The 26625-nt window shown below is 41.3% G+C and overlaps 2 protein-coding genes across 4 annotated transcripts in view; one reads left to right on the forward strand and one right to left on the reverse strand.

Annotated features, from left to right (window-relative positions):
• The window catches only part of LOC110523914 (phospholipid phosphatase 1), a 35716-nt gene extending 10857 nt beyond the window's left edge, over window positions 1-24859 (forward strand). Inside the window, exons 2-6 of one of the 2 annotated variants that reach the window (XM_021603058.2) lie at window positions 4739-4893; window positions 17598-17881; window positions 21757-21814; window positions 23770-23946; window positions 24213-24859. In XM_021603058.2, coding sequence (XP_021458733.1) covers window positions 4739-4893; window positions 17598-17881; window positions 21757-21814; window positions 23770-23946; window positions 24213-24335 — 797 coding nt within the window. In that variant the 3' untranslated portion in view covers window positions 24336-24859. Of the gene's footprint in view, window positions 1-4738; window positions 4894-14248; window positions 14401-17597; window positions 17882-21756; window positions 21815-23769; window positions 23947-24212 lie in introns of both variants that reach the window. The other variant, XM_021603059.2, reaches the window with a different exon arrangement.
• The window catches only part of LOC110523912 (exosome RNA helicase MTR4), a 51032-nt gene continuing 48380 nt past the window's right edge, over window positions 23974-26625 (reverse strand). For both annotated transcript variants that reach the window (XM_036977633.1, XM_021603057.2), the window contains 2 exons: window positions 25358-25462; window positions 23974-24948 (listed from right to left, as the gene is read on the reverse strand). In XM_036977633.1, coding sequence (XP_036833528.1) covers window positions 24896-24948; window positions 25358-25462 — 158 coding nt within the window. In that variant the 3' untranslated portion in view covers window positions 23974-24895. The remainder of the gene's footprint in view (window positions 24949-25357; window positions 25463-26625) is intronic.

Raw genomic sequence — 26625 nt, forward strand, 5'->3', positions numbered from 1 at the left:
ACGTAAGGTGTCCGCATGCTCCCAGCTGAAACAGTTCGGAAAATGGCGTATATTTATTATTATTTTTGTCGTTTTTTTGGCTATGTTTTTTTCCAGCTGTTCGGGCACAATTTGTTTTCTAGAGGCAATCCGAAGTCAGTAGCCGAAGTCTACGCCCCCGCCTCGGCGATTGGTCAACAGTAGAGATTCTTCGATGAATTGCCTGTTGTCATTCAACAAGAGACGATTCGTTCTCATGCACATTCTTTCACTTGAGAAATACTGCACCAAACATCCTAGTCAGATGCAAAATTGCGCAACTAAGATCTCTACAACAACAAAAAACGCTAAACGTTAATGACAGCTTTCTTGAGTTATCTTCGATTAATCCAGATTATTTTTATACTGGCTACTGTGTTTAAAAATGGACAAACAGTACTATTTCTACTTTTTTCAAGCGAAGGTCTTTTAAGGGAGTATGGGAGCACACTCATTCGGTTTGGCTAGCCAAGTCTGGCTATGCGCCAGCTGAACTAAAGCATGCTGATGCCTTTACACTGACATCCCAACACACACACACACACACACACAGTTAAAGTCTTACATACACCTTTGCCAAATACATTTAAACTCCGTTTTTCACAATTCTTGACATTTAATCCTAGTAAAAATTCCCTGTTTTAGGTCAGTTAGGATCTCCACTTTATTTTAAGAATGTGAAATGTCAGAATAATAGTAGTGATTTTATTTCTGCTTTTATTTCTTTCATCACATTCCCAGTGGGTCAGAAGTTTATATACACTCAATTAGTATTTGGTAGCATTGCCTTGAAATTGTTTACCTTTGGTCAAACATTTTGGGTAGCCTTCCACAAACTTCCCACAATAAGTTGGGTGAATTTTGGCCCATTTCTTCTGACAGAGCTGGTGTAACTGAGTCAGGTTTGTAGGCCTCCTTGCTCACACACGCTTTTTCAGTTCTGCCCACACATTTTCTATAGGATTGAGGTCAGGGCTTTGATGGCCAGTCCAATACCTTTGACTTTGTTGTCCTTAAGCCTTTTGCCACAACTTCGGAAGTATGCTTGGGGTCATTGTCCATTTGGAAGACCCATTTGTGACCAAGCTTTAACTTCCTGACTGATGTCTTGAGATGTTGCTTCAATATATCCACATAATATCCCTTGCTCATGAAGCCATCTATTTTGTGAAGTGCACCAGTGCCTCCTGCAGCAAAGCACCCCCTCGTGCTTCACGATTGGGATGGTGTTCTCCGGCTTGCAAGCATCCTCCCATTTTCCTCCCAACATAACAATACTCATTATGGCCAAACAGTTCTATTTTTGTTTCATCAAACCAGAGGACATTTCTCTAAAAAGTACGATCTTTGTCCCGATGTGCAGTTGCAAACCGTAGTCTAGCTTTTTTTTATGCCGTTTTTGGAGCAGTGGCTTCCTTGCAGGTTATGTCAATATAGGACTTGTTTTACTGTGTATATAGATTATTTTGTAACTGTTTCCTTTAGAGGTCGACCGTTTAATCGGAATGGCCGATTTAATTAGGGCCGATTTTCAAGTTTTCATAACAATCGGAAATCTGTATTTTTGGGCGCCGATTATTTTATTTGAAAAAAAAAGTCAAAAATTAAACTAGGCAAGTCGGTTAAGAACATATTCTTATTTTCAATAACGGCCTAGGAACGGTGGGTTAACTGCCTTGTTCAGGTGCAGAACGACAGATTTTCACATTGTCAGCTCGGGGGATCCAATCTTGCAACCTTACAGTTAACTAGTCCAACGCAACAACGACCTGCCTCTCTCTTGTTGCACTCCACAAGGAGACTGCCTGTTACGCGAATGCAGTAAGCCAAGGTAAGTTGCTAGCTAGCATTAAACTTATCTTATAAAAAACAATCAATCATAATCACTAGTTAACTACACATGGTTGATGATATTACTAGATATTATCTAGCTTGTCCTGCATTGCATATAATCTGACTGAGCATACAAGTATCTAAGTATCTGACTGAGCGGTGGTAGGCAGAAGCATGCGCGTAAACATTCATTCAAACAGCACTTTCGTGCGTTTTGCCAGCAGCTCTTCGTGGTGCGTCAAGCATTGCGCTATTTATGACTTCAAGCCTATCAACTCCCGAGATGAGGCTGGTGTAACCGAAGTGAAATGGCTAGCTAGTTAGCGCGCGCTAATAGCGTTTCAAACGTCACTCGCTCTGAGCCTTCTAGTAGTTGTTCCCCTTGCTCTGCATGGGTAACGCTGCTTCGATGGTGGCTGTTGTCGTTGTGTTGCTGGTTCGAGCCCAGGGAGGAGGGGGACGGAAGCTATACTGTTACACTGGCAATACTAAAGTGCCTATAAGAACATCCAATAGTCAATGGTTAATGAAATACAAATGGTATAGAGAGAAATAGTCCTATAATTCCTATAATAACTACAACCTAAAACTTCTTACCTGGGAATATTGAAGACTTGTTCAAAGGAACCACCAGCTTTCATATGTTCTCATGTTCTGAGCAAGGAACTGAAACGTTAGCTTTCTTACATAGCACATATTGCACTTTTACTTTCTTCTCCAACACTGTGTTTTTGCATTATTTAAACCAAATTGAACATGTTTCATTATTTACTTGAGGCTAAATTGATTTTATTGATGTATTATATTAAGTTAAAATAAGTGTTCATTCAGTATTGTTGTAATTGTCATTATTACAAATAAATGTGAAAAAAATTGGCCGATTAATCGGTATCGGCTTTTTTGGTCCTCCAATAATCGATATCGGCGTTGTAAAATCATAATCGGTCGACCTCTAGTTATCTCCAGCATCTTCACAAGGTCCTTTGCAGCTGTTCTGGGATTGATTTGCACTTTTCACACCAAAGTATGTTCCTCTCTAGGAGACAGAACGTGTCTCCTTCCTGAGCGGCATGACGGCTGCGTGGTCCCATGGTGTTTACTTCCGTACTATTGTTTGTACAGATGAACGTGGTACCTTCAGGCATTTGGAAATTGCTCCCAAGGATGAAGCAGACTTGTGGAGGGCTACAATTATTTTTCTGAGGTCTTGGCTGATGGCTTGACATCATGGGAAAATCAAAACAAAAAGAGGCACTGAGTTTGAAGGTTGGCCTTGAAATACATCCACACCTCTAATTGACTCAAATGACATCAATTAGCCTATCAGAATCTTTTAACGCCATGGCATTATTTTCTGGAATTTTCCACGCTGTTTAAAGGCAGTCAACTTAGTGTATGTAAACTTCTGACCCACTGGAATTGTGATACAATGAAATAATCTGTCTGTAAAATATTGCTGGAACAATTACTTGTGTCATGCACAAAGTAGAAGTCCTAACCAACTTGCCAAAACTATAGTTTGTTAACAATACATTTGTGGAGTGGTTGAAAAACAAGTTTTAAAGACTACAACCTAAGTGTATGTAAACTTCCGATTTCAACTGTACACGCTACATACGTGCGCACACACGCTTCTGCTACTGCTCCACATACGCTGCTGATACTGCTAAGTCTATTTATCCTGTTACCCCTACTTATAAACTCGCCATAAAAAGAAACGTCCTCTCACTGTCAACTGTGTTTATTTTCTGCAAACTTAGCATGTGTAAATATTTGTGTGAACATAAGATTTAACAACTGTGACATAAACTGAACAAGTTCCACAGACATGTGACTAACAGAAATTGAATAATGTGTCCCTAAACAAAGAGGGGGTCAAAGAGGGGGTCAAAAGTGTGGCCACCAGCTGCATTAAGTACTGCAGTGCTGCACTGCAATCTCCTCCTCAAGGACTGCACCAAATTTTCCAGTTCTTGCTGTAAGATACCCCCTGCAAGTTCCTGGACATTTTTGGGGAGAATGGCCCTAGCCCTCACCCTCCGATCCAGCAGGTCACAGAAGGGCTCAATGGAATTGAGATCCGGGCTCTTCGCTGGCCATGGCAGAACACTGACATTCCTGTCTTGCAGGAAATCACGCACAGAATGAGTGGTATGGCCCTCAGTCCAGCCTCTCAGCCTATTGCGGACAGTCTGAGCACTGATGGAGGGATTGTGTGTTCCTGGTGTAACTAGGGCAGTTGTTGTTGCCATCCTGTACCTGTCCCGAAGGTGTGATGTTCGGATGTACCAATCCTGTGCAGGTGTTGTTACACGTGGTCTGCCACTGCGAAAACGATCAGCTGTCCGTCCTGTCTCCCTGTCTTAAGCGTCTCACAGTAAGGACATGACAATATATTGCCCTGGCCACATCTGCAGTCCTCATGCCTAAAGCACGTTCACACAGATGCGCAGGGACCCTGAGCATCTTTCTTTTGGTGTTCTTCAGAGTCAGTAGAAAGGCCTCTTTAGTGTCCTAAGTTTTCCTAATTGTGACCTTAATTGCCTACCGTCTGTAAGCTGTTAGTGTCTTAATGACCGTTCCACAGGTGCATGATCATTAATTGTTTATGGTTCATTGAACAAGCATGGGAAATAGTGTTTAAACCCTTTACAATGAAGATCTGTGAAGTGGATTTTAACAAATTATCTTTGAAAGACAGGGTCCTGAAAAAGGGACAATTATTACCTCGTACCTCTGCACATTGACTCGGTACTGGTGCTCCCTGTATATAGCCATATTTTTTTTAAATTCGTTATTCACTGTGTATTTATTCCTCATATCACTATTTAAATGTACATTTTTTTATTACAAAGTTAACCCCTTTACCTCCTCTCTCCATCCACAGGGGGACTGCCCCTGGCAGCCTTTAACTTGGGCAAAATCAAGCCCTATCAGAGGGGCTTTTTCTGTAACGATGACAGCATCAGCTACCCCTTCCACCAGAGTACAGTCACCTCCATTGTGCTCTACACGGCGGGCTTCGCTCTGCCCATTTGCTGTGTAAGTAACAATAGTAGAATTTACAAACTAAGATATTTCTTAGATTTTAACTGACCAAACATTGAACAGCCGTGTACATAATTACCAATGCGCCTCTGTTACTGTTAGTACTACACAATGACTAACAAACAGGCGTCAGTTCTATCTCAGTGAAAAGTTAAACGCATTGATAATACACATACGTATCACATAAAGATGTTCCATTTAGTTCTTATGTTACACCCCTGGTCATGATGCGTATCGTATCAGTAAGGCCTCAACATTAAGGAGGATGTCCACTGTGCTTAGGTGACCGAACCGAAGGGTTAAGTTCAACAAGGTCATACCCAATAAGCAAAACTAGTTGATGCCATTACAACCCTATAAACTGGTTGTAATCATGTTATTTCAACCAGCTTTGCCAACTGTGTAAGGGTTAACTCAAAAGAGGACATCCAGTCCACAAACAGTTCCCCATTCCCATGTCCTCATTTCATTTCACATATCCTGATTTCCACATGTCATTTCAGTCACCTGAGAAGCTTTTACAACACAAGCTACAGAGAGGTTTTCATCAACATTAGGCCTTTAGAGTCCAACGGGTCAGCGAGGAAGTCCTGGTGTTTGCAGGCGACTCACAGGAAGGGGGTTCTGGGGTTGAATATCAAAGAGCATGTAAGAGCACTTAAGATGAATGCACTCCCTGTAAATTGCTCTGGATAAGAGCATCTGCTAAATTACTGAAATGTAATAAGATATTAGAGGACCTGAGAGTAACCAGCAAGCCCCTGTGGTCAAGCAGTTTATTTTGTTACCCTGTTAACTAGGCCATTCAGACGTGATTTAAAGTTTAACTAGGAACGCGCATGCCCTCGCCTACCTCAGGATCTGTCTATTTCAGCCATCTATTTCTTGTGTTTTGAGGGGTGCAAAATCCACTTGTCACTTCAATCTCGCTGGATTGATTTTACTCCTGCGACACGCTTTCATCCTCTTGCTTGTGCCTATCAATTTTTCCCGTTTACGTTACGACCGCGGAAATGTTTGTAATGACCTGTCAAATGGTCTTAATGGAATACGCTAAAGCGTAGTCTGGGATTTAAACGCACCGTCTCGACACTTACATCACAAGAAAGAGAAGAAAAATGACTATTTTTATGGGTGTTCTTTTTTTTTGTGGAATTGAAAAAAGTTGAAATGTTCACAAATTACTTGCGCTGAAATGAAAGCAACTTCCGAAAATGAACACTCAAATTGTAGTGAATATTATGTCTGATCTCACAAACAACGTAAAGTAAGTTTAGATGGGAGTAATCTAAAGCCAAGCGTGTAATAAAAAGTAATCCGAGATGACACACTGTTGAATTATGCAAGAGAACGTGACAACCGTAATAAATGAGGCAGTGTAGACTGCGCAGGTGGGGTAGCAAGTGGTTGGAAGGTTGCAGCCCTGTTAAACCCCCTTATGTTAATTCATGAATATATGCATATACACCCAGTGTTTTTATGCAAATGAGGCACATCATTTTATTTTAACACAATATGTTTTACAATAAACGTAATACTATAATTCCCACAAAACCCGCTAAACTTCATTCATTATTTGTCTGTGCAGTAAAATATTCTGATGGATTATTTAAAAAAATAAAGTTTGGAGTATCTTCATCCATTGTCCAACTGTTGCATTTATTATAATTGTTTTGAATACCTTCGGCAATTTCAATGACCGTTGCTAGTCTAAGGTCATGTCCATGTAAAAGGACCCATGAGCACCAACTTGAAGTTCATATGAGCATGTCAAACAAAAGCAAAGAGTCCATATTTTGGAGAAATGAAGGCATACTGTGCCTTCAGAAAGTATTCGGACCCCTTGACTTTTTCCACATTTTGTTACGTTACAGCCTTATTCTAAACGTGATTAAATCGTTTTCCCCCCCTCATCAATCTACACACAATACCTCATAATGACAAAGCAAAAACAAATTTATAAAAAAGAACAAAAAATATATATGTATTAAGACCCTTCACGTAGTACTTTGTTGAAGCACCTTTGGCAGCGATTACAGCCTCGTCGTCTTGGGCAAGCTGTGGCACACTTGTATTTGGAGAGTTTCTCCCATTCTTCTCTGCAGGATCCTCTCAAGCTCTGTCAGGTTGGATGGGGAGCGTCACTGCACAGCTATTTTTCCGGTCTCTCCAGAGATGTTCGATCGGGTTCTGGCTGGGCCACTCAAGGACATTCAGAGACTTGTCCCAAAGCCACTCCTTCGTTGTCTTGGCTGTGTGCTTAGGATTGTTGTCCTGTTGGTAGGTGAATCTTCATCCCAGTCTGAGGTCCTGAGCGCTCTGGAGCAGGATTTCATCAAGGATCTCTCTATACTTTGCTCCGTTCATCTTTCCCTCAATCCTGACTCGTCTCTTGTCCCTGCCACTGAGAAACATCCCACAGCTTGATGCTGCCACCACCATGCTTCACCGTAGGGATGGTGCCAGGTTTCCTCCAGACATGACGCTTGGCATTCAGGCCAAAACGGTCAATCTTGGTTTCATAAGACCAGAGAACCTTATTTCTCATGGTCTGACAGTCTTTAGCTGCCTTTAGGGAAACTCCAAGCGGGCTGTCATGTGCCTTTTTACTGAGTAGTGGCTTCTGTCTGGCCACTCTACCATAAAGGCCTAATGGGTGGAGTGCAGCAGAGATGGGAGAACCTTCCAGAAAGATGACCATCTCCACAGAGGAACTATGGAGCTCTGTCAGAGTGACCATCTGATTTTTGGTCACCTCCCTGTCCAAGGCCCTTCTCTCCCGATTGCTCAGTTTGGCCAGCTCCAGGAAGAGTATTGGTGGTTACAAACTTCTTCCATTTAAGAATGATGGAGGCCACTGTTCTTGGGGACCTTCAATGCTGAAAAAGAAATGTGGTACCCATCCCCAGATCTGTGCCTCAACACAATCCTGTCTCGGAGCTCTATGGAAAATTCCTTCGACCTCATGGCTTTTTGCTCTGACATGCATTGTCAACTGTGGGACCTTTTATAGACGTGTGTGTTTTTCCAAATCATGTCCAATTAATTGAATGGACCACAGGTGGACCCCAATCAAGTTGTAGAAACATCTCAAGGATGATCAATGGAAACGGGATGCACCTGAGCTCAATAGCAAAGGATCTCATAGAAAAGGGTCTGAATACTTATGTCAAAGTATTTCTGTTTTTTGTTTTTAAATTTGCTAACATTTCTAAAACCCTGTTTTTGCTTTGTCATTATAGGGTATTATATGTAGATTGCTGAGACAATTGTTTTACTTAATACATTTTTGAATAAGGCTGTAACGTAACAAAATGCGGAAAAAGTCAAGGGGTCTGAATACTTTCCGAAGGCACTGAACATTTTACAACCATTTTCCATTGTACAAATTTGGAATAAGCAAAGGCTTTGATTTCTAGTCAAACAGATGGAAAAGGGGTCTTAGAGAACATATAAAACACAATGTTGAAGACCCCTGCCAACTAATATCAACACTTATATTTAGTTTTGGACATATTTTTCTCCCTTTTTTGAGTTTATGAAACATTGTCTTATGTGCCTTGATATTCCGTTATCAAAAAAACAACATCTTTAAGATATTTTCTAATATCTCTCCCTCATTAGGAGGGAAAGTTCACAGAATTAACGAGTGAAGGTAGACCTATCAACTAGTGAAGCACCGATATTACATTTTTTTACCGATAGCCAATATTTTCCTTACCCCCCAAAAAACGATACCGATAAATCACATATTTTGCAGCCTTTTTAAGCAATCTAATACAGTTAAATAGTTAACACACACATGGACGCAGCGGTCTAAGGCACTGCATCTCAGTGCAAGAGGGCGTCCCTACAGTCCCTCGTTCGAATCCAGGCTGTATCACATCCGGTCATTATTGGGAGTCCCATAGGGCGGCGCACAATTGGCCCAGTGTCGTCAGGGTTTGGCCGGGGTGGGCTGTCATTGTAAATAAGAATTTGTTCTTAACTGACTTGCCTAGTTAAAGGTTACACACACACCACACTGACCAAAAATGTATTTTGTTGGCATTTACGCATGTCCCCATTACCAGTAAAACATAATCAAAACCAATTTCTTTCACTTACTTGCTGTTTCTATGTTTATTTGTTCAGTCGTTTCATTCTCAACCAGGATTTCATCATACATGTCAAGTAGTGAAGTTTCACCTCTGTCTGTCCGTGGCCTCTCTTCCTCGGTGCGCACTGTCACTGTGTCCGTTTCCACCTTGTCCAGCTGTGTATGTAACATTTCACGTAAACCCTGTTTCTTGTCTGCATTGAAGTAGCGGTCCTTGTACATAGCAACGAGCATGGTGGCGACACAGTAAAGAGAGAATTCCACCTAATAGCTTGTTCACAGCCTGTGTCGGCAGTTTTGTTGAGCAGGCGTTTCAATTCCATGACAGAGGGTATCACGTCTGCTGCAGGCACAGTTGAGCTTTTTTCTTGAGTCAGTTGCTTGAATTGAGCTTGCTAGTGTGTTCATGTTTCCATGTTTCAAACATGTTCTCAAATGCCAGCAGCGGTATGACAACCAGCACATTCATGAGCATCAAAACAACTTTCCTCAATACGAAATCCCAGAAGACCCATTGTGCTGTCAGACTCTGTATGATATCGCTGGTCCAAATGTCAGCCGTGAAGCTAATAGCAGTGACGATATTACTGTGTAACTCCGTTAGGGCAACATCTTAAAAATAGCTCACTTGGTAACGTGTACCGGTGCTCGACTAGTCGGCGGAAGCCAACATCGCCCACGACAGAGAACGGTTGATTGTCAAGCGCAATGAATTCCATTTTCTTGGCGTTAATGGATTTCGCCTTTGAATTGTCTCGCTGAAATGTTCTTACTCTTTCAAATGACTGCTTGACTTGTTGACTGCTCGAGCCACACAGCAGACGTTGTGGGCTAGGTTAGGAATGCTGTGTTGCACGTGTAGCGCTACATTTTATGTGGCGTCATTACGTCATGTACCTACGTTCTATAGGTATTCACGTCAGCTTTGACATCGGTTTTGCACATTGCCATTAAACTAGACATCGGGCCGATGTTTGCATTTTTAGCTAATATCGGCCGATTCCGATATGCTCACCGATATATCGTGCATCCCCACTATCAACTAGTTCAGTGTTTTTATAAGTTATTAAGTGACTAAAACTAAAAACATTTACCAAATCGGTAATGGAATTTCCGAGGAATCCGTAACATGAAATGTCTGCAATTTGATATGGCTACAATGACAAATCATAGTAGTCACAAACCACAGTTGGATTTACAATTTTGGGCAGCACAGTCAAGTATAGTTCAGTACAGTAAAGAAAAGTACAGTTGAGTTTGTTACAGTAGAGCACACTAGAGTTGAGTACTGAACTCTACTGTACAGTACTGAACTATACTGTAATTTAGTGTACTGTACTGTACTCGTACTATACTCTACTGTTCTGTGCTGTACTTTGATGTCCCCTACTTGAGAAACAAAATACATCTATGTTTGGGGCAGAGCTCATTAAATAATAGCCCGTGTGTAGAACAATACCCAAATATGCATAGGAGGATATTGCATATTTATACCTTTTTGTGTACCTATTTAGGATACATCACCATATCCCCAATTATACATTTCTACAGATTAGGGACCCATGATGATATTCCGTTACCGGGTATAAATCCAGTTCACTTACTGTAGTTCAATAACCAAAATATATTTATTTTTTTTCAAAGTCAATGTGTCATGTCATCAGTGAAAACCTATTATTTCTGTAGACATCGTTAAATCTTAATTTGGAGTAGATACAGAATTTAAGTGTTTTTGGAAACATGGGAGATTTTACCTAAATTCTATTACAAAACTTTGCATCTGCAATTCTTCCAGTAAATGTGTTTTTGTAAAATGTTCAGTGTCAATTGTTAACAGTAGTCTTTGTGCATAGTTTTTTTTAATGGTTTTGTTAAACGTTGAAATAATTTTTTTTTTTTTTTTTTGGCATACATTTTAAGTGAAAAATCAGTCTCAGCGTAATTACGTTATTGTGTAATTACCCTTAACCACTTTTTCCAACTTTGGCAATAGCAAACATAACTGATCCTAAGGTTTATCTGCCAACACAGAAATTAGATTTAGAAGAATTTCAACATGTTTGTTATTGAGCTTTGGATGTAGAGATGTTATTAAAACTTGAGGATCCTGTTGATAGGCTTTGGAACAAACACTGTCTACTTTCTCTGTCCAAAAATAACTGGAATACTTTCCTGGAACACTCTGATTTGAGTATGTTGATACACACGCACACACACACACACACACACGCACACACACACACACACACACACACACACACACACACACACACACACACACACACACACACACACACAACTATGTCTCACTATACTTGTGAGGACTTTTTGAGGACCAACAATTGATTCCCATTCAAAATCCTATTTTCCATTACCCTAACTCCTAAAAGGCTATTTAATAGCTTTTTATTTTAATTTAATTTTTTTTTACAATTGAGGACCGGCAAAATGCCCTCACTTCTCTGAATTTTTGTTGGTTTTCTATGCGTGTGAGAACTACTGGTACTCACAGGTATAGTAAAATGTGTACACAGACTCTAGACTATTTTTTTTGCCATTACCTATACTTAATCTGTCATAATCTACTGGAGTCCCATACATAAGTCTCACTGCTTCTGTTTACTATCTCCACTCCAGTCCCCTGGACAAGACTATTTATGGTTTACACTGATTTATTTATATGTACACATCAACCTGTTGCGTGGCAACATTTTTCAAACTGTGGTGCTTCACAATGCAGCTTTCGCTCTAACGAACAGTGGGTCTGTAAAGCGAGAGGGAATCTGTCACTTGACTCTGTGTTGGACCAGTTTCTCCTCTCAGTCCTTGACAGCCAGACTGTTCTGGGGTCCTTTGTGATGACAGCAGCATGATCGGACTATGATATAACATCCAGAAATACAACCTCTTAGATCAGTCGTGGAGAGTATTTGCATACTAATGTGAATTAACGTCAACTATTTTGGGGGGCTTTCGACATGTCCAGTTCCTACTTTCTTTGGGTCAACGTGTGTTGTAGAGCTAGCAGTGTGGGATTTTACAGTTTTGTGTTTGTTACTAACTACGAAAACATTTTCTTAATTGACTTGCCTGTGTATATGTATATATTATAAGGTTTAACAAAAACTTCTTTCACAGCACGTTTGAAGCTAATACAGTTTCCCTAATGTATGTAGTGTGAAACTCTATTGTGAAGTTTCTTATGTAACTAACATTGCATCCAAGTGAATCTTCTTGGGCGATTCATCGCCAGTGGAGTGTAAAATATTTCTGTATCTCAGATTGTTCTCGCAATTCTCACGTAGGAACTTCATTGGGAGGAATGATGTTTGACATGCTTTTTAAACATTTATATCACATGTTTTGAGAAAATCGTGATGAAAGTGGGGGAAATCATGATGAAAGTGGCCCATAATTGGCCTTTAAAAAAAAATATATATATACATGCCTTCTGTAAGACACTATGATATGTGAACCCTACATGACACAGACAACATCTTGGTGTCATTATACACCTTATCGTGTGCGTCAACTTATGGAGTATGTCTTGATTCTGGAATGCCAATTCTAACATTACATTTATTCAACATTAAAACAATAATATGAATATCTCAAAAATACTATTTTCGATTTTGTCTAGACATATTGTTTGAAACGATATACTCTTCAAACGCATCACATTTCCAGAGTGGGCTCTCTGGTATTTTTAACGATATGACTCATTTTATACAAGGAAATTGAAGTTATGGGTCATTAACCAATCACAGCCCTCCTTTAGGATTGCACATTCAGAAAATCACAAGCAGAGGGAGATCCCGTTTAAACCCATTTAACATTCATGGTGATGGTGGTGCTCCTAAAATGTATCAGAACTTCAGAATTAGCAGAGAGCCCCCTCTGGAAATGTTATGTTCTTGTAGAGTATATTGTTCCAAACAAGATATCTTTAAATGAACAAAACCAAAAAGGGTAATTTTGAGATATTCATATGAATATTATTTTCATGTTGAAATATGTGTATTTCAGAACTTAGAAATACTCCATAGGGCACACTATAAGGAGTATAATGACACCAATATATTTTCTGTATCTTGTACGATTCACGGATCCTAAGTTATTTTTATAGGAGGCATGTTTAGGTCTAAAAAGGCCTCAAACTGATGATTTTCAAAAAAACTGGTTTGTGATAAATGTAGAAAGGCATCCTTCCTCCTAATAAAGTTTCTATGTGAGAATTGCCAGAACAATCTGAGATGCCCCCCCCCAAATAAAAATCGCTCCCGTTGGCATGGAATCGCCCACTTCCAAAAGGATGACCTGCTGTGACCTTAAATGAACCCAGAGAGGGAGATGAAGAGAGAACAAGCACTATTGAGAGATGTTGTGGAATGGACAACGACTTGTCATATTGCATGTCCGGTCCACTGCACTCAAGCACGAAACGGCTGTGAATCAGTGCAGAGGAATAATTTGGGCATGGTTTGTTCTTCCATTTAACACCATCTCTTCACCACGGGAGTGAGTAGGGGCTGTTGCCATGACAACTCTCTCACCACAATGTTTTAAACTTTTCATTCCTTTATGTTCCTGACAGCCTGCGATGTTTAAATATCTACTTAGATATGTCTTGACCTTCCTCTCTGAATGTTATCTTCCTGTCAGTCTTAAGGCGTCAGCATGCTTCAGCTTGGCTGGAGCCTAGCCTAGCTCGCATACTCAGAATTAATCGAACTCAAGAAATCTGTCATTAATTGACAGTTATGCCAAAGAGATATTAGATATTTATGTAATTAAGCAGACGATCATATCCAGTGCAACTTACAGTAGTGAGTGCATACGTTTTCCCATACTGATTCCCCGCCATGCTCTACCAACTGAACCCATCTAACCAAGATGTTTGGTGCAGTATTCTTCATTTAAAAGAATGTGCATAAAAGCGAGTCATGCCTCGTTGAATGACAGACTTTATTGAAGAATCCCTACTGTTGACCAGTCACTGATGAAGGGGTGTATACTTTGGCTCCAAAAAAACAAAAAACCTCACTGAAGTCCTAAACGAACAAAAACGTCACACAATGTCGCCATTATATGCACGAACTCTACCGAACTGTTTCGGGCTGGGAAGCATGCGGACGCCTTTAGACAGGTGTGCAATGTCTTTATATGGGTGCGGGCTAAGGAGGGTGTTTAGAGCCTACTCCCCTAACCGATTTCTCTTGTTCTGTTTTCTCTCTCTTTGCTTTTTGCTAGCTGGACTGCCATTCGCTATACTCACACCGCTACACAATCCCTTCAAACGTGGATTTTTCTGTAACGATGATTCAATCAAGTACCCTCTAAAAGAAGACACCATATCCTATCAGTTGTTAGGTGGAGTTATGATACCCATCACAGTACTCACTGTAAGTGCACCTGTTTTTATGTTCACTAGATAACTTATCTTTCTCTTCCTTTTCCAGTCTTAGCACTTGTCATTAGTTTATGCTATACATACATCATTTAGTTTAACTACTTGGCTTCATTAATCACATTCTCACATTGTCTGTGTGAAAGTAAATTAATGGAGCATCATGCTCCTTGCAAAAGCAAGCAAAAAAAAAATCTGATTTGTAAATTGAACTGCATATTTTAGAGATGCTCAAAGTATCACTTGAGAACTGAAAAATCAAACAAATCCCCAACTCTTGCTAGTTGCTTCTCTATGTACTCCTAGATCATAAACGTATCAGACCATGGCAGTTGACTGTGAAAGTCCCAGTAGCAAAGACTTCTCCATAAGTCTACTCGGTCTCTATCTGAACGATACAATAGGAATGGCCAAGCTGTCCCTCCCTCTGCCTTTCCGAGATATCGCTTGACTCTGGGCCAGTATTCTGACTAACATGCTGAGCATGTTAAATGTTAAACATGCGAGCTTTGCTAAATACATTTACACATGTTATTCAATCATTTCAAGCAAAACTGCTCGCGAGCGTATGCGTAGCCAGGCGCTAAAAAATAACTTGGTTTTATAAGTCCCGCCTCTCCCGTCTCCTCATTGGTTTTTAGGAGCGTATACCCACGTGGGTGATTGAAAGATGAACTGAGGTCCACACTCCAGTCAAAGTTGGTTGCCAACTGCCATATAAAGTCAACAGAAGAAGACTAGAAGATACATCATTTGAAACTAACTAGGTTTCCCCTTTTTATCTGTGGATTAATTGTTGGGAGTAAAAATATTCTTCAAAGATCCAGGAAAAAAAGGACCTTGTGCATTTCAGGTAAAATAACAACCAAATGTTTATATCCCAGGACAAATTAGGTAGGAACAGCAAACTAGCTAGCTAAATGTCCATGAATGTTTGTTTTTCGACCTGTCCCCAAAATAATTTAGTTGGTTCAGTTTGTTTTTATATTTCAACCTGCTTGTCCTGATCGCGTTTGGTGTGAACGTACAAAATCAACAAGCGCGCGATGGCACATACGGATTCACGTCCCTGGTCTAGTTAGTACGTTTCCTGGAGAGTTTCTAGATAGTTAAACTCAAAGCACAGAGGCCCGTATTCACAAAGCATCTCAGAGTAGGAATGCTGATCTAGGATCAGGTCCTCCTGTCATCATGGTTTAAAACAGTGGTTCCCAAACTGGGGGGAGGGCCCAAAGGGTTGGCATGGGTGGCGCACATCCGACAGGGATGACCTCCACATCCAGCTTCTTCACCTGCGGGATCTTCAGAGGGGGGGGCGGAGTATTTCTGTCTGTATTAAAGCCCTTTTGTGGCTTTGCTGGTGACACTGTCAGTGATTTATTTTGAATTCAAGGAGCACTTGACCAGCGTTCTGCAGCGATACGCCATCCCATCTGGTTTGTGCTTAGTGGGACAATGATTTGTTTTTCAACAGGACAATAACCCAAAACACACCTCCAGGCTGTGTAAGGGCTATTTGACCAAGAAGGAGAGTGATGGAGTGCTGCATCAGATGACCTGGCCTCCACAATCCCCCGACCTCAACCCAATTGAGATGGTTTGGGATGAGTTGAACCGCAGAGTGAAGGAAAGTCAGCAAACAAGTGCTCAGCATATGTGGGAACTCCTTCAAGACTGTTGGAAAAGCATTCCTCATGAAGCTGGTTGAGAGAATGCCAAGAGTGTGCAAAGCTGTGTTAGAATCTAAAACATATATTTTGATTTAATACTTTTTTGCTTACTACATATGTGTTATGGAATCATATAAATGCACAAGGTGCAATTTAGAAATTGGCTAGTGTTAGTCATTGCATACCTTAGAGTAAACAGTTTTTTTTTCTGGGGGTGGTTTAGCCAATAGATATTGTTGTTTTTTTTGTCACTCAAGTGTCACATGAATAATCATTAGACATAGCAAAATGTATAGAATTGCAAGAAAATTTGCTTTAAAACTGCAACATTTTCTTTGCACCCCATGACAAAATGTGTAGAATTGCAAGAAATGAGCTTTAAACCTGCAAAATTCTCTCCACCAACAAGAGGGGTGTGAAGTTTCTGTCATGAACAATATTTGGGCCCGTAGAAATAGACATGATGCGCTGGATGTTCGCCGATGCTGGAAGGGAGGCCCCCCGAGTGAAAAGGTTTGGGAACCCCTGTCTAAAAGACAACTGATCCTATCATCAGTCCTAACTCTGAGACTTTGTGAATATGAGCCAGATAGATACCGGTAAAATGAGGCACTCTAGGAGCCTTGTTGTGGCTGTTATCAAATCTTACTTATCAAGTCCTTCTTTTGCAGCGTTCAAAATCAAAAAGCCTTTTTTAGTTCCATTAAATTGACATGCAACAGACACATGCTGCATTATAATTGACGGGAATAGACAAAAAGGTTCACATCCCACGGTCCGCATACATTTCCAGTCAGCCAGTGTAATTGTACTCAGCAAGTAGAAACCCTCACACAGGCTGTAACTCATTTACAGGTCATGAATGAAAGTTGGTGACTCCCTCTATCCTCAAGACAGTTCCTCCACCATTCCTTCACACACAAAGGCTTTCAGGTTATGACTTGATGGTATCTGTGTCATGGTGGTAATTACCCTTGAGGTTTAAACGGTTGGAACAGTCAACCGTTATCAGGTCAACGCCCACCTCCTTGAGAGTAGAGTACAGTAGTAAGCACATGTTAATGGTGTAGGCCTATTTGCAGATAGGGGAACGCAAATACGCACCCAGGTAACTGCTTATGCTTTCAGGCCCATTGTCACCACGGTGTGGTAGAGAGGTGTGAGTCAGAAAGTTGTCACGTTATTTATTTGACATTTAAAAAAGACCCACTTCACCAACCGCCCACAATGTTTAAATGACACGTTTGTTGCACTCAACAATGGTCTCAATCTCCATTGGGATAATTTCCCCCTTTTTAAAAAGGCCTTTATTTATTTCACTTTAGACATGTTTCTCCGTGGACATCCTTGTTAGGCCTTTATAATATATTCACTCAGATGGACATTCTTCTAAAATAAAAATACCTGTAATTTTTGTGACTTGACTTGAATTACAATATTAATGTGCAAATACTTGTAAATCGACGCTGTGAGGGATGAGTAAGTGATCTAACCTCTACTTCCTCTCCTCCCTTCCTCACAGATGGTCTTTGGAGAGTGCCTTTCAGTCTATCTAAAGCGCATCAAATCAAAGTCCTCTTTCAGCAACATGTATGTGGCCAGTGTTTACAAAGCCATCGGCACCTTCGTGTTTGGGGCTGCCATGAGCCAATCGCTCACTGACATCGCCAAGTATTCGATTGGTCGGCTGCGACCTCACTTCCTGGACGTGTGCAAGCCGGACTGGAAGCTGATCAACTGCACGGCAGGCGCCTACATTGAGGACTTCACCTGCACCGGGGATACGCACATGGTCAACGAGGCCAGGTGGGTGTTGTTGAGAGAACTGACAGCTGGGCTGAATTTTTCTCCCTACCACTTAGCCCTCCTAGCCCTTCAGTGTTTACAGATCGGGTGGGTATTAGGCATATCTGAGTCTGGAAAGGTATAGGCAGTAAAGTGGTGGAGCTTCCATTTTTATGCCTAAAAGGCTTTACATGGTCAATCTGACATATGCAGTGTCTGTACAGCATTTACTGTGAATGCAGCCTCCACAGAAGTCGGAGCATTCATACTTCTTGCACTTCGGGTAACTGTCATGGGCATCCAATAAATTGGTCTGCGCCGCACCAAATCAAATCGTATTTGTCACATACACATGGTTAGCAGATGTTAATGCGAGTGTAGCGAAATGCTTGTGCTTCTAGTTCCGACAATGCAGTAATAACAAGTAATCTAACTAACAATTCCAAAACTACTGTCTTGTACACAGTGTAAGGGGATAAAGAATATGTACATAAGGATATATGAATGAGTGATGGTACAGAGCAGCATAGGCAAGATACAGTAGATGGTATCGAGTACAGTATGTACAAATGAGGTGAGTATGTAAACAAAGTGGCATAGTTTAAAGTGGCTAGTGATACATGTATTACATAAGGATACAGTCGATGATAGAGTACAGTATATACGTATGCATATGAGATGAATAATGTAGGGTAAGTAACATTATATAAGGTAGCATTGTTTAAAGTGGCTAGTGATATATTTACATCGTTTCCCATCAATTCCCATTATTAAAGTGGCTGGAGTTGAGTCAGTGTCAGTGTGTTGGCAGCAGCCGCTCAGTGTTAGTGGTGGCTGTTTAACACCACTCGTAGTGATTCAGGGCTAATCTCTATAGCCATCCAACTAATTACAAGCAACTGGGTAAGTGAAAAGACAATACCTTACCTCTTCTGAGATGTTGGGAGTATGTTTCACGGTGCTTGACATAGATCAGCCAAATTAGCATGAAAAAGACTGCGCAGTTTTCCCACCTGCATCTCCATCCCAAAATGTGCCTACATTTAGGCTATTGTTTGTAAAAATCTGAGTATAATTCTTGAATGGATGCCAGCCCCCAATACATGTTCATGTCATCGTCAATCAACTGCCTTATAGTTAAAAACTACTTTGAATACCACCATCGATTTCTGTATGCTAGCTATCCTACCAGCTTGTACGAATGGGAATTAGCATTTAGCAGTCACTTTTTCGAAACCTGAATAGGGACAACTTCTAAATGTTACGCAGCAAAATATATCCAAATCGAATTTTAGTAAACACACTGTGGGCCTGTTACAATACATCAACCATGACAGATTTGACCAAAAATAACAACACTTCGTTAGATCAGATTTGTTGAAAGTGCGCCAGCGTCCTTCTGTCCTCCACGGCCATTAACCTCTTTATTGCATCTACCTCCCAAATCTCTTTCCAGGAGTTCAAACTCATTTTTGTGTCATTGAAATCCCTACACGAGGTATTATAAAACATTTTATTTGTGAACTTGTTGGATAGCCTTTTGTCAAGGAAGTTTAGTGTTTATACAGGATGTACCTTAGGTGTCCCAGTACTTTTGCTATGGGCTCTGGTCAAAAGTAGTGCAGTAAATAGGGAGCCATTTGGAACACAAGAGAAACTTCAAAGTGTGGACTTGCTTACTCAACAATGATTTCATGGTCAGCACTCAGCATATCAGAACCATAGAAATATAATATATTGGACTCTATTTCTAGGAACAGAACATAATCAGCAATAAAGCAGGAGATATTCTATTTCAGTGGATTGCTGATTATGTTCTGTTCCTAGAAATATAATCCAATATATTATATTTATATTGTTCTGATATGCTGAGTAATGATTAGATCATTGTTGAGTAAGGCAAGCCCACACTTTGAAGTTTCCTGTGTGTCCCACATGGCTCCCTATTTACTGCACTACTTTTAACCAGAGCCCATAGCAATAGGGCACTATATAGGGAAAATGGTAGCCATTTTGGATTCAGGCTGTACCCAGTTGAACAACTGCTCAGCTGGAAATCGTCTATAAAGACTCACTGAGGGGATGTGTCTGACACTGACAACTAGGCTGGCTGCTTATCAGGGGGAAATGACTTCAGCTAGAGCTCTCTCTGTACTTTAACCTTTACAATGTTTTGCAATTCCACAAATAACTGTGGGAGTCAAGGCCTAACTGGAATAAACAGAAGTTGGTCTATTGCCTGTCTCTAGCTCCTACATTGTACTGGGACACCTGGGGTTGCTTTAAGCCCTAATTGCAATGGACTAGGAACCATGGTTTCACCTCGATTTGCCTTTGGGTAAATGGGTCTTTCCAGGTCAATAGACCCAGCTTTGCAAGCCTGCTCCAGAGCCGGATGTGGGTCTGAGTTTAGAAGTTCCATACGAATTCTGATTCTGTGCTTTCACTGAAAGCTGGTCTCCAAGCAATACTCGTTATCACCACGGACACCAAGGTTATAATTACCAGTATCAGATAACAGATAGGCACTAACCAAATTCTGTAAAACAGTCACTCTAAATTTCAATCTGACAAGATTAGAACATCCTCCTTTTTCATCTACTTGAAAACAGACAGATGTACAAAGGAGAGGAAGTCTGTCTTTATTTAGATTTTGAAATCAACATCTAGGACTTGTCAATTATAGACCAACAAAGGTAAATGGAGAGCTAGTTGTCGAGTGCCTGCCGGTCTGTCCCATCAGTCATACCAGTGTTATTGGCAGTGGTGGGTAGTTAGTTCGCTGGCTGTCTCTATACAGACTATACACCACAGCTAAAGTGTATCATTACCTCATGTGGTAAGCCTCTCCCGTGTTACCCTAGAAACCTGAGTATACCCCATACAGAGACGACTCTAATCTCTACCATGATCCCTGGGTGGGCTCTCCCAGTCTCGTGTTGGCCCCAGGTCATATTTACCTGGGTGTTGCTCTGGTCTCCCATGGCAGCCCTTCCCCGGTCGAGGGCCCGGTTCTGGGTGTTTTCTTTGGGATGGTAGTCATTAATAGAACAAATAACTGCCTGGTGCATCGAGTGATGAGAGCAGGTCAGATCAACTCCCCAGTTCCTCTTTCAGCAACGTGAGCCTTTCTCTCAGGGAAATGAGGCCCGCTGTCAGTCAGAACCTCGGCTTGTGTGTCCCAAGTGCCTTACACTTGGAAACATCCCTCAGTGAATCAACGTTATTCCGCTATATAATGGTTTACAGGGGGGGTTTTGGGTCCTGTGGGTTGAACATATCAGTCTTCCCTCATTGCTGTACTGTCCTCACATGGTTAATTAAGATAATTGAATTAAGGGAGTTGAGTTAGAGCTCTCTCTGTGTGATGTCTTAACCTCTTTTCAGCCTTTACCACTAGAGAAGCTGTATACAGCTCTCTATGACATTAGGCTGGTGGATTATGTTACAGTACTGTGGACTTTTTTGGTCAGTATGGTCAGGCTTTCTCCCAACACTAACTAGTGTCCACTTTGGTGCCAGGCTCCAGGGCGTTGTCTGTGGGCCTGCAGTTATCCCCACTGTTTATCAGTCATTTGCTGGACAGGCGGATGCCTCCGCTGGGCAGCGCTGCTTAAGCAAACAGGAAGACACTAAAGGTGGCTGGATAAGTGGGCTAGGGTAGCGTCCCTCTAACCACCTGCCCAGGGCAACCAATGCTGTCTCCCCCCCCCCCCCCCCCCCCCCAATAACAGACGTCAGCGGACATCCCTCCCCAGCACAACTCTATTACCCAGAAAAGGGTGTGTCAGTTTTGCGCTTCATTACCAACACTGAGCCAATTTGAAGTGGCTGAATGTGTGTGTGTCCCCCAGGGCACAGCCATCCCATGATGCCATTGTGTGTTTATGTTGCAGGCTGTCCTTCTACTCCGGCCACTCCTCCTTCTCCATGTACTGCATGCTGTTCCTGGCAGTAAGTATGCTCTATGGGGTTTCCTCTGTGTGCACTCATGTATCATAGAGATGGGTGATATGGACAAAGATCCATATACTGAATTTTAACGATAAATTGAAAACAATGTGCACCAGTTGTTTACCCTTAACTACAGCCATCAACAGTCACCAATATTAGAACTTTTCAAACATGACATTTCTCTCGTAGGGCCCTATAGGTTATTGTAATGAAAGTCAGCAAAATGTCCAGTGTCTTATTTTTGGTTTATCGTCCCAGCTCAAATGTATCAATTAATTTAATAATTTACATTACGTCATTGGACGTGTTCTATATGCATATTTAATACTTAATGCAGCAAAAATACCATGAATCTGATTAACATTAGACCAACTGAACAGAGATATATATAAATGCAACAATTTTAATGAGTTACAGTTCATAAGGAAATCAGTCAGTTGAAATATGTATTAGGCCCTAATCTATGGATTTCACATCACTGGACATAAGCCTACCCACACAGAAATACTCAGTTTCATCGGGTGGCTGGTCTCAGACGACGCCGCAGGTGGACGTACTGCCAAATTCTCTAAAACAATGTTGGAAGCAGCTTGTGGTAGAGAATTTAATGTTCATTTATTTGGCAACAACTCTGGTGGACATTCCTGCAGTCAGCATGCCTCCACATAACTTGAGACATCGCATTGTAACAAAACTGCACAGTTGAGTGGCCTTGTAATGAGCATGCTTCTTGATATGCCACACCTGTCCGGTGGATTAATTATATTGGCAAAGGACAAATGCACAAAATAAGCTTTGTGGGTAAGAAACATTTCATTTTAGCTCATGAAACCTACATGTTGCATTTATATTTTTGTTCAATATACTTAAAGTAGTACATGGTTCAGATTTATAGAGAACTGAATTCACCACAAGTTCACGACAGTGCCGAGACATGGGATGATAAGGCCCATTGCGTACATCGAATACTGGTACTCAAAATATCACTGTGTTGATCTTCACTGGGGTGCACAGTTGCTATGGATGGTCAACAAAGTAGTGTATTTTTGTGAGCTGGGTCTCTGACTCACAGAACACGAGGGTCCCTTTGGTTTATCTTAGGCAGGACTCAGGGTTACAGTAATGCTGAACACAATACACCCTTTCATTACCTACAGTATGCCGAAGTCCTGACAATCGCTGCAGCAAATGAGAGTTAAGACCAAACAGCAGTTCTAAAGTTCAAGAACAGAGAGAGACAAGTCCAGTCTATTTTGTCAGTTTGTTTTCCATTCATGAATAGACACACCCATTATTGTACAAACGCATTCAGAACTGCTGATTTTTGTCCCATTGAACAAAAGGCCATAACCATGTACACTATTTTGGAAACTGTATTACAAGCAGTCACCTTTGGTGGAAATGGCTGTAAATTGAACATTAGGTTTATTATATTACTTGTTTTGATCATTTCTATTTCACTCAACTGTATATGGAATTAAGGCATTTAAACTAAGTTTTAGACCTAGTAAAAACAGTAGACGAAGGCTGGTTAAATACTACTTTGGAAGTTTCAGCTGTGCAGTATGTTTATATCCAAGAGTTGACGCTGCCATGTAGAGCGGTTAGTGAGCAAGATCCCACAGCTGCCAGCATCAACATTAGAATGATTTTTACATACACAACCAGAACACAGTGGCAAAACTAGCTCACGCACATCAATGATGGATCAGACCACTTTCAAACAGTAGCCAGCACTTAAACGAACCTCAAGTAGAAAACCAAGAGGATTGAAGCATGTCAACTACTGGTTTCAACCTACAATTGCTCTGGCGACATTGCGGTAGCAAAGCAATTTGTCAAATTAGTTAGCATTAAATCCATTTTAACTGACCAAACATATTAGTAGTAAAAAACCACAAGGCTTTTAATTTTTTTTAAGTAGGCAAGTCAACTCATTTCCACCTGTCTCCCAGCTATACATCCAGGCCAGACTGCAGGCAGAGTGGGCTAGACTCCTGAGACCAACACTCCAATTCTTCCTGATCGCTGCATCCGTTTACACTGGCCTGTCCCGTGTGTCCGACTACAAACACCACTGGAGCGACGTCCTGGCTGGCCTTATTCAGGGAGCACTCGTGGCCATACTGGTGGTGAGTTAATCACACTGCTCCATTTGGTTAAGGCAATTCAGCTTTATTTGTCCATTTGTTACAATAGAAATTGGGTAGCAGAGAGCACAAGACCAGAGGTTAGAGGGGTATTTTAGTCAAAAGGTGTCTCCTGACCTATACGTGTCCCACTTTAAAAGCCTTACTTCCTACTAAGTAGCCATTCTCTTCAATAAAATCATGAACTCTGAGGTAGGTCAACCATTTCCCTCCAAAGCTGTCCACTGACACTTGTCTTTCCCTTGCAGGTATTTTGTGTGTCAGACTTCTTCAAGAAGAGGGTGGAGCCCCAGGAGGATGTGGAGATTCCCCACACCAGCCTGCAAGAGACACCCACTAACGGAAACCATTACGACAGCAGCCCCAACTAAGCTATAGAGAAGAGGAACCCTTTACTGCATGCACATCATACCCCACCAAGGGTCGGACCACTGGGGTGGAAAGAAATTATGCGTCTCAAATGGTACCCTACTGCCTACATTGGGTCCTGGTCAAAACTAGTGCACTATGTAGGGAATAGGGTGCCATCTGGGAATGAACCAGACATGTGAATGTAACCCTGCTTTGTGCTTTCCTGACCTATGACCTGGAGCCAAGCTGTCTGAGCTCCCTATTGGACTCTTGAGTCCCACCCATGTTGCCTTGGCTGGACTGCTACTATTACAGCTTCCTGTGTATTATCCAGACCAATATAATATATCTTCACCTGAAGCAACAAAAAAACATTTTGTTTTATCCAGCTGTATGTTAGAAGAAATCACTATACAGACTTTTATTAAAATTGTTGAAGTATGTACAAATGTTGCGCTTTTTGGAAGGAAAATAAGCCATTTTATGCTTATTAACACAAATAAAAAACATTGTCTGGATGATGTCAGACACTCAAACCAACAAACACATGTCTTGCAAAGGTGTCACAAAATACATCAAATCACAGATATAAACTGGCAGCAAACACAATATCCCTCTTGATTTTCGTAATACCTATAATGAAAAAAGAAATACATGAGTATAATTGACGTTGAAATTGTTCAATGTACACCATACAGTTTCTCCAAGCTTGACTACAATCTAGGGTCAAAACTGCACTAGTTGGAATTATGATTTTAAGTATTAAGCTGACAGACAATGTTGTTTGCCTCCATTGACTGCTAAGGATGTTTAGACTTTAGTTTTGTGAGCTGTGTCTTCGTAACAGAATGTATTTAACTAGGGGAGATGTCTTGACTTTGGGACACAGGCACAACCGATTCTCTGAGCCCTGGTAGTAGTACACCACGTTTGAACTCTGGCAAACATATGTGAAGATCGGGGGCAGTCAGCAGAAGAGATCAGATTACCCTCTGCAGACTTGTTCTTCTACTATTGGTATAAACTGTAGAGCCGATCTTACCCTCCGCAAACTTGTTCTCCAGCTCGGTGTTACCGATGGCCTTGGCTGCTTGACACATCTGACGGAGCAGCTCCTCCAGGCGACGCATGCAGCGGATGATACTCCCTACAGGGACAGACAGACACAGGGTTGGCGAGCAGAAGATACTCCCTACGGACAAAGACGAGAGAAGGTCAGCCGGAGCAGAGAGACCGGGATCCGTATGAAAACTCAACTCTGCACAGATCAGTGAGACATGGGTCGGTTTGCCTGGAGTCATTCAAATAAAAGGGTGTGTGTGTGTATATATATATATATATATATATATATAACTAGGGAAATTCAGGGGAGAATGTCAATGGGGGAGTCTTAAGTTAGAGTCTTCAGTTACGATTCGGCCGAAGACCGTTCCATCTGAACTACACGACAACGTGACCAGAACCCCAACCCTCCTTGCAAAAATGCAACCACATAGTTTACAGCTTCACATGGAATCCAGAGCCAAAATCTCAGAAGGATCTGATAACTGAACTATGATCTTGTGCGTCGCAATTAAGAGGGGAGTTGCATATTTTCCTGCTCATGTCAGGGTGAAATACAGAGCCAAATACCAGTCTTATCTCTAGAGTTACTTTGAAGAGAGAGGGGGGGTGATCTGTTTCAACTACTTCTCATCATTTTAAATCCTCTACACTCATGGTGCCTTAAAAGCTACAACCTGGGATTTGTTTTTCAGCAAAACAGCAACTTTGTCACTTGTTTTGGTATACAGCTGGGGGATGGGGTAGGGGAAATGTAACCCCTCTGAAATTCATAGACACCCGTCGAGATGCAAGGACTGACAGTCCATGATAGTAGTAAACATATTTTGAAGCTATGCATTGCCTATTGCAGCTCATACGCGAGGTAAAAATCTGTTATTCCCTGAAGTGTACCTCAGAAAGACAGAAACCTTTCCAGCCATAAAGGACTAGGCCTACAGCCAATTCAGAATGCAGAGGAAACCATATATTTTCAACATGAGAGTTCATCACCCGGTCTTCTGGCTCTCTCCTTCCATGTACTACAACATGCCAGTTTGCAAAACAAATAAAAAAGTTATCAACTGCTAGATAGAGACATTGGCCATCAGAAAAACAACACTTGGAAGGCTGTCCGTTAGATTGGCACTGAACTTGTGTTAGGTGAGTTACCTTGCACTGATTGCAAGTGGCTCTGGATAAGTATACCTGCTAAATGACTCAAATGTACGGGGCTACCCCACACGGAAACAGAAAACCTACATTTGG

Source organism: Oncorhynchus mykiss, chromosome 5, assembly GCF_013265735.2.
Source record: "Oncorhynchus mykiss isolate Arlee chromosome 5, USDA_OmykA_1.1, whole genome shotgun sequence".
Classification (NCBI taxonomy): Eukaryota; Metazoa; Chordata; class Actinopteri; order Salmoniformes; family Salmonidae; genus Oncorhynchus; species Oncorhynchus mykiss.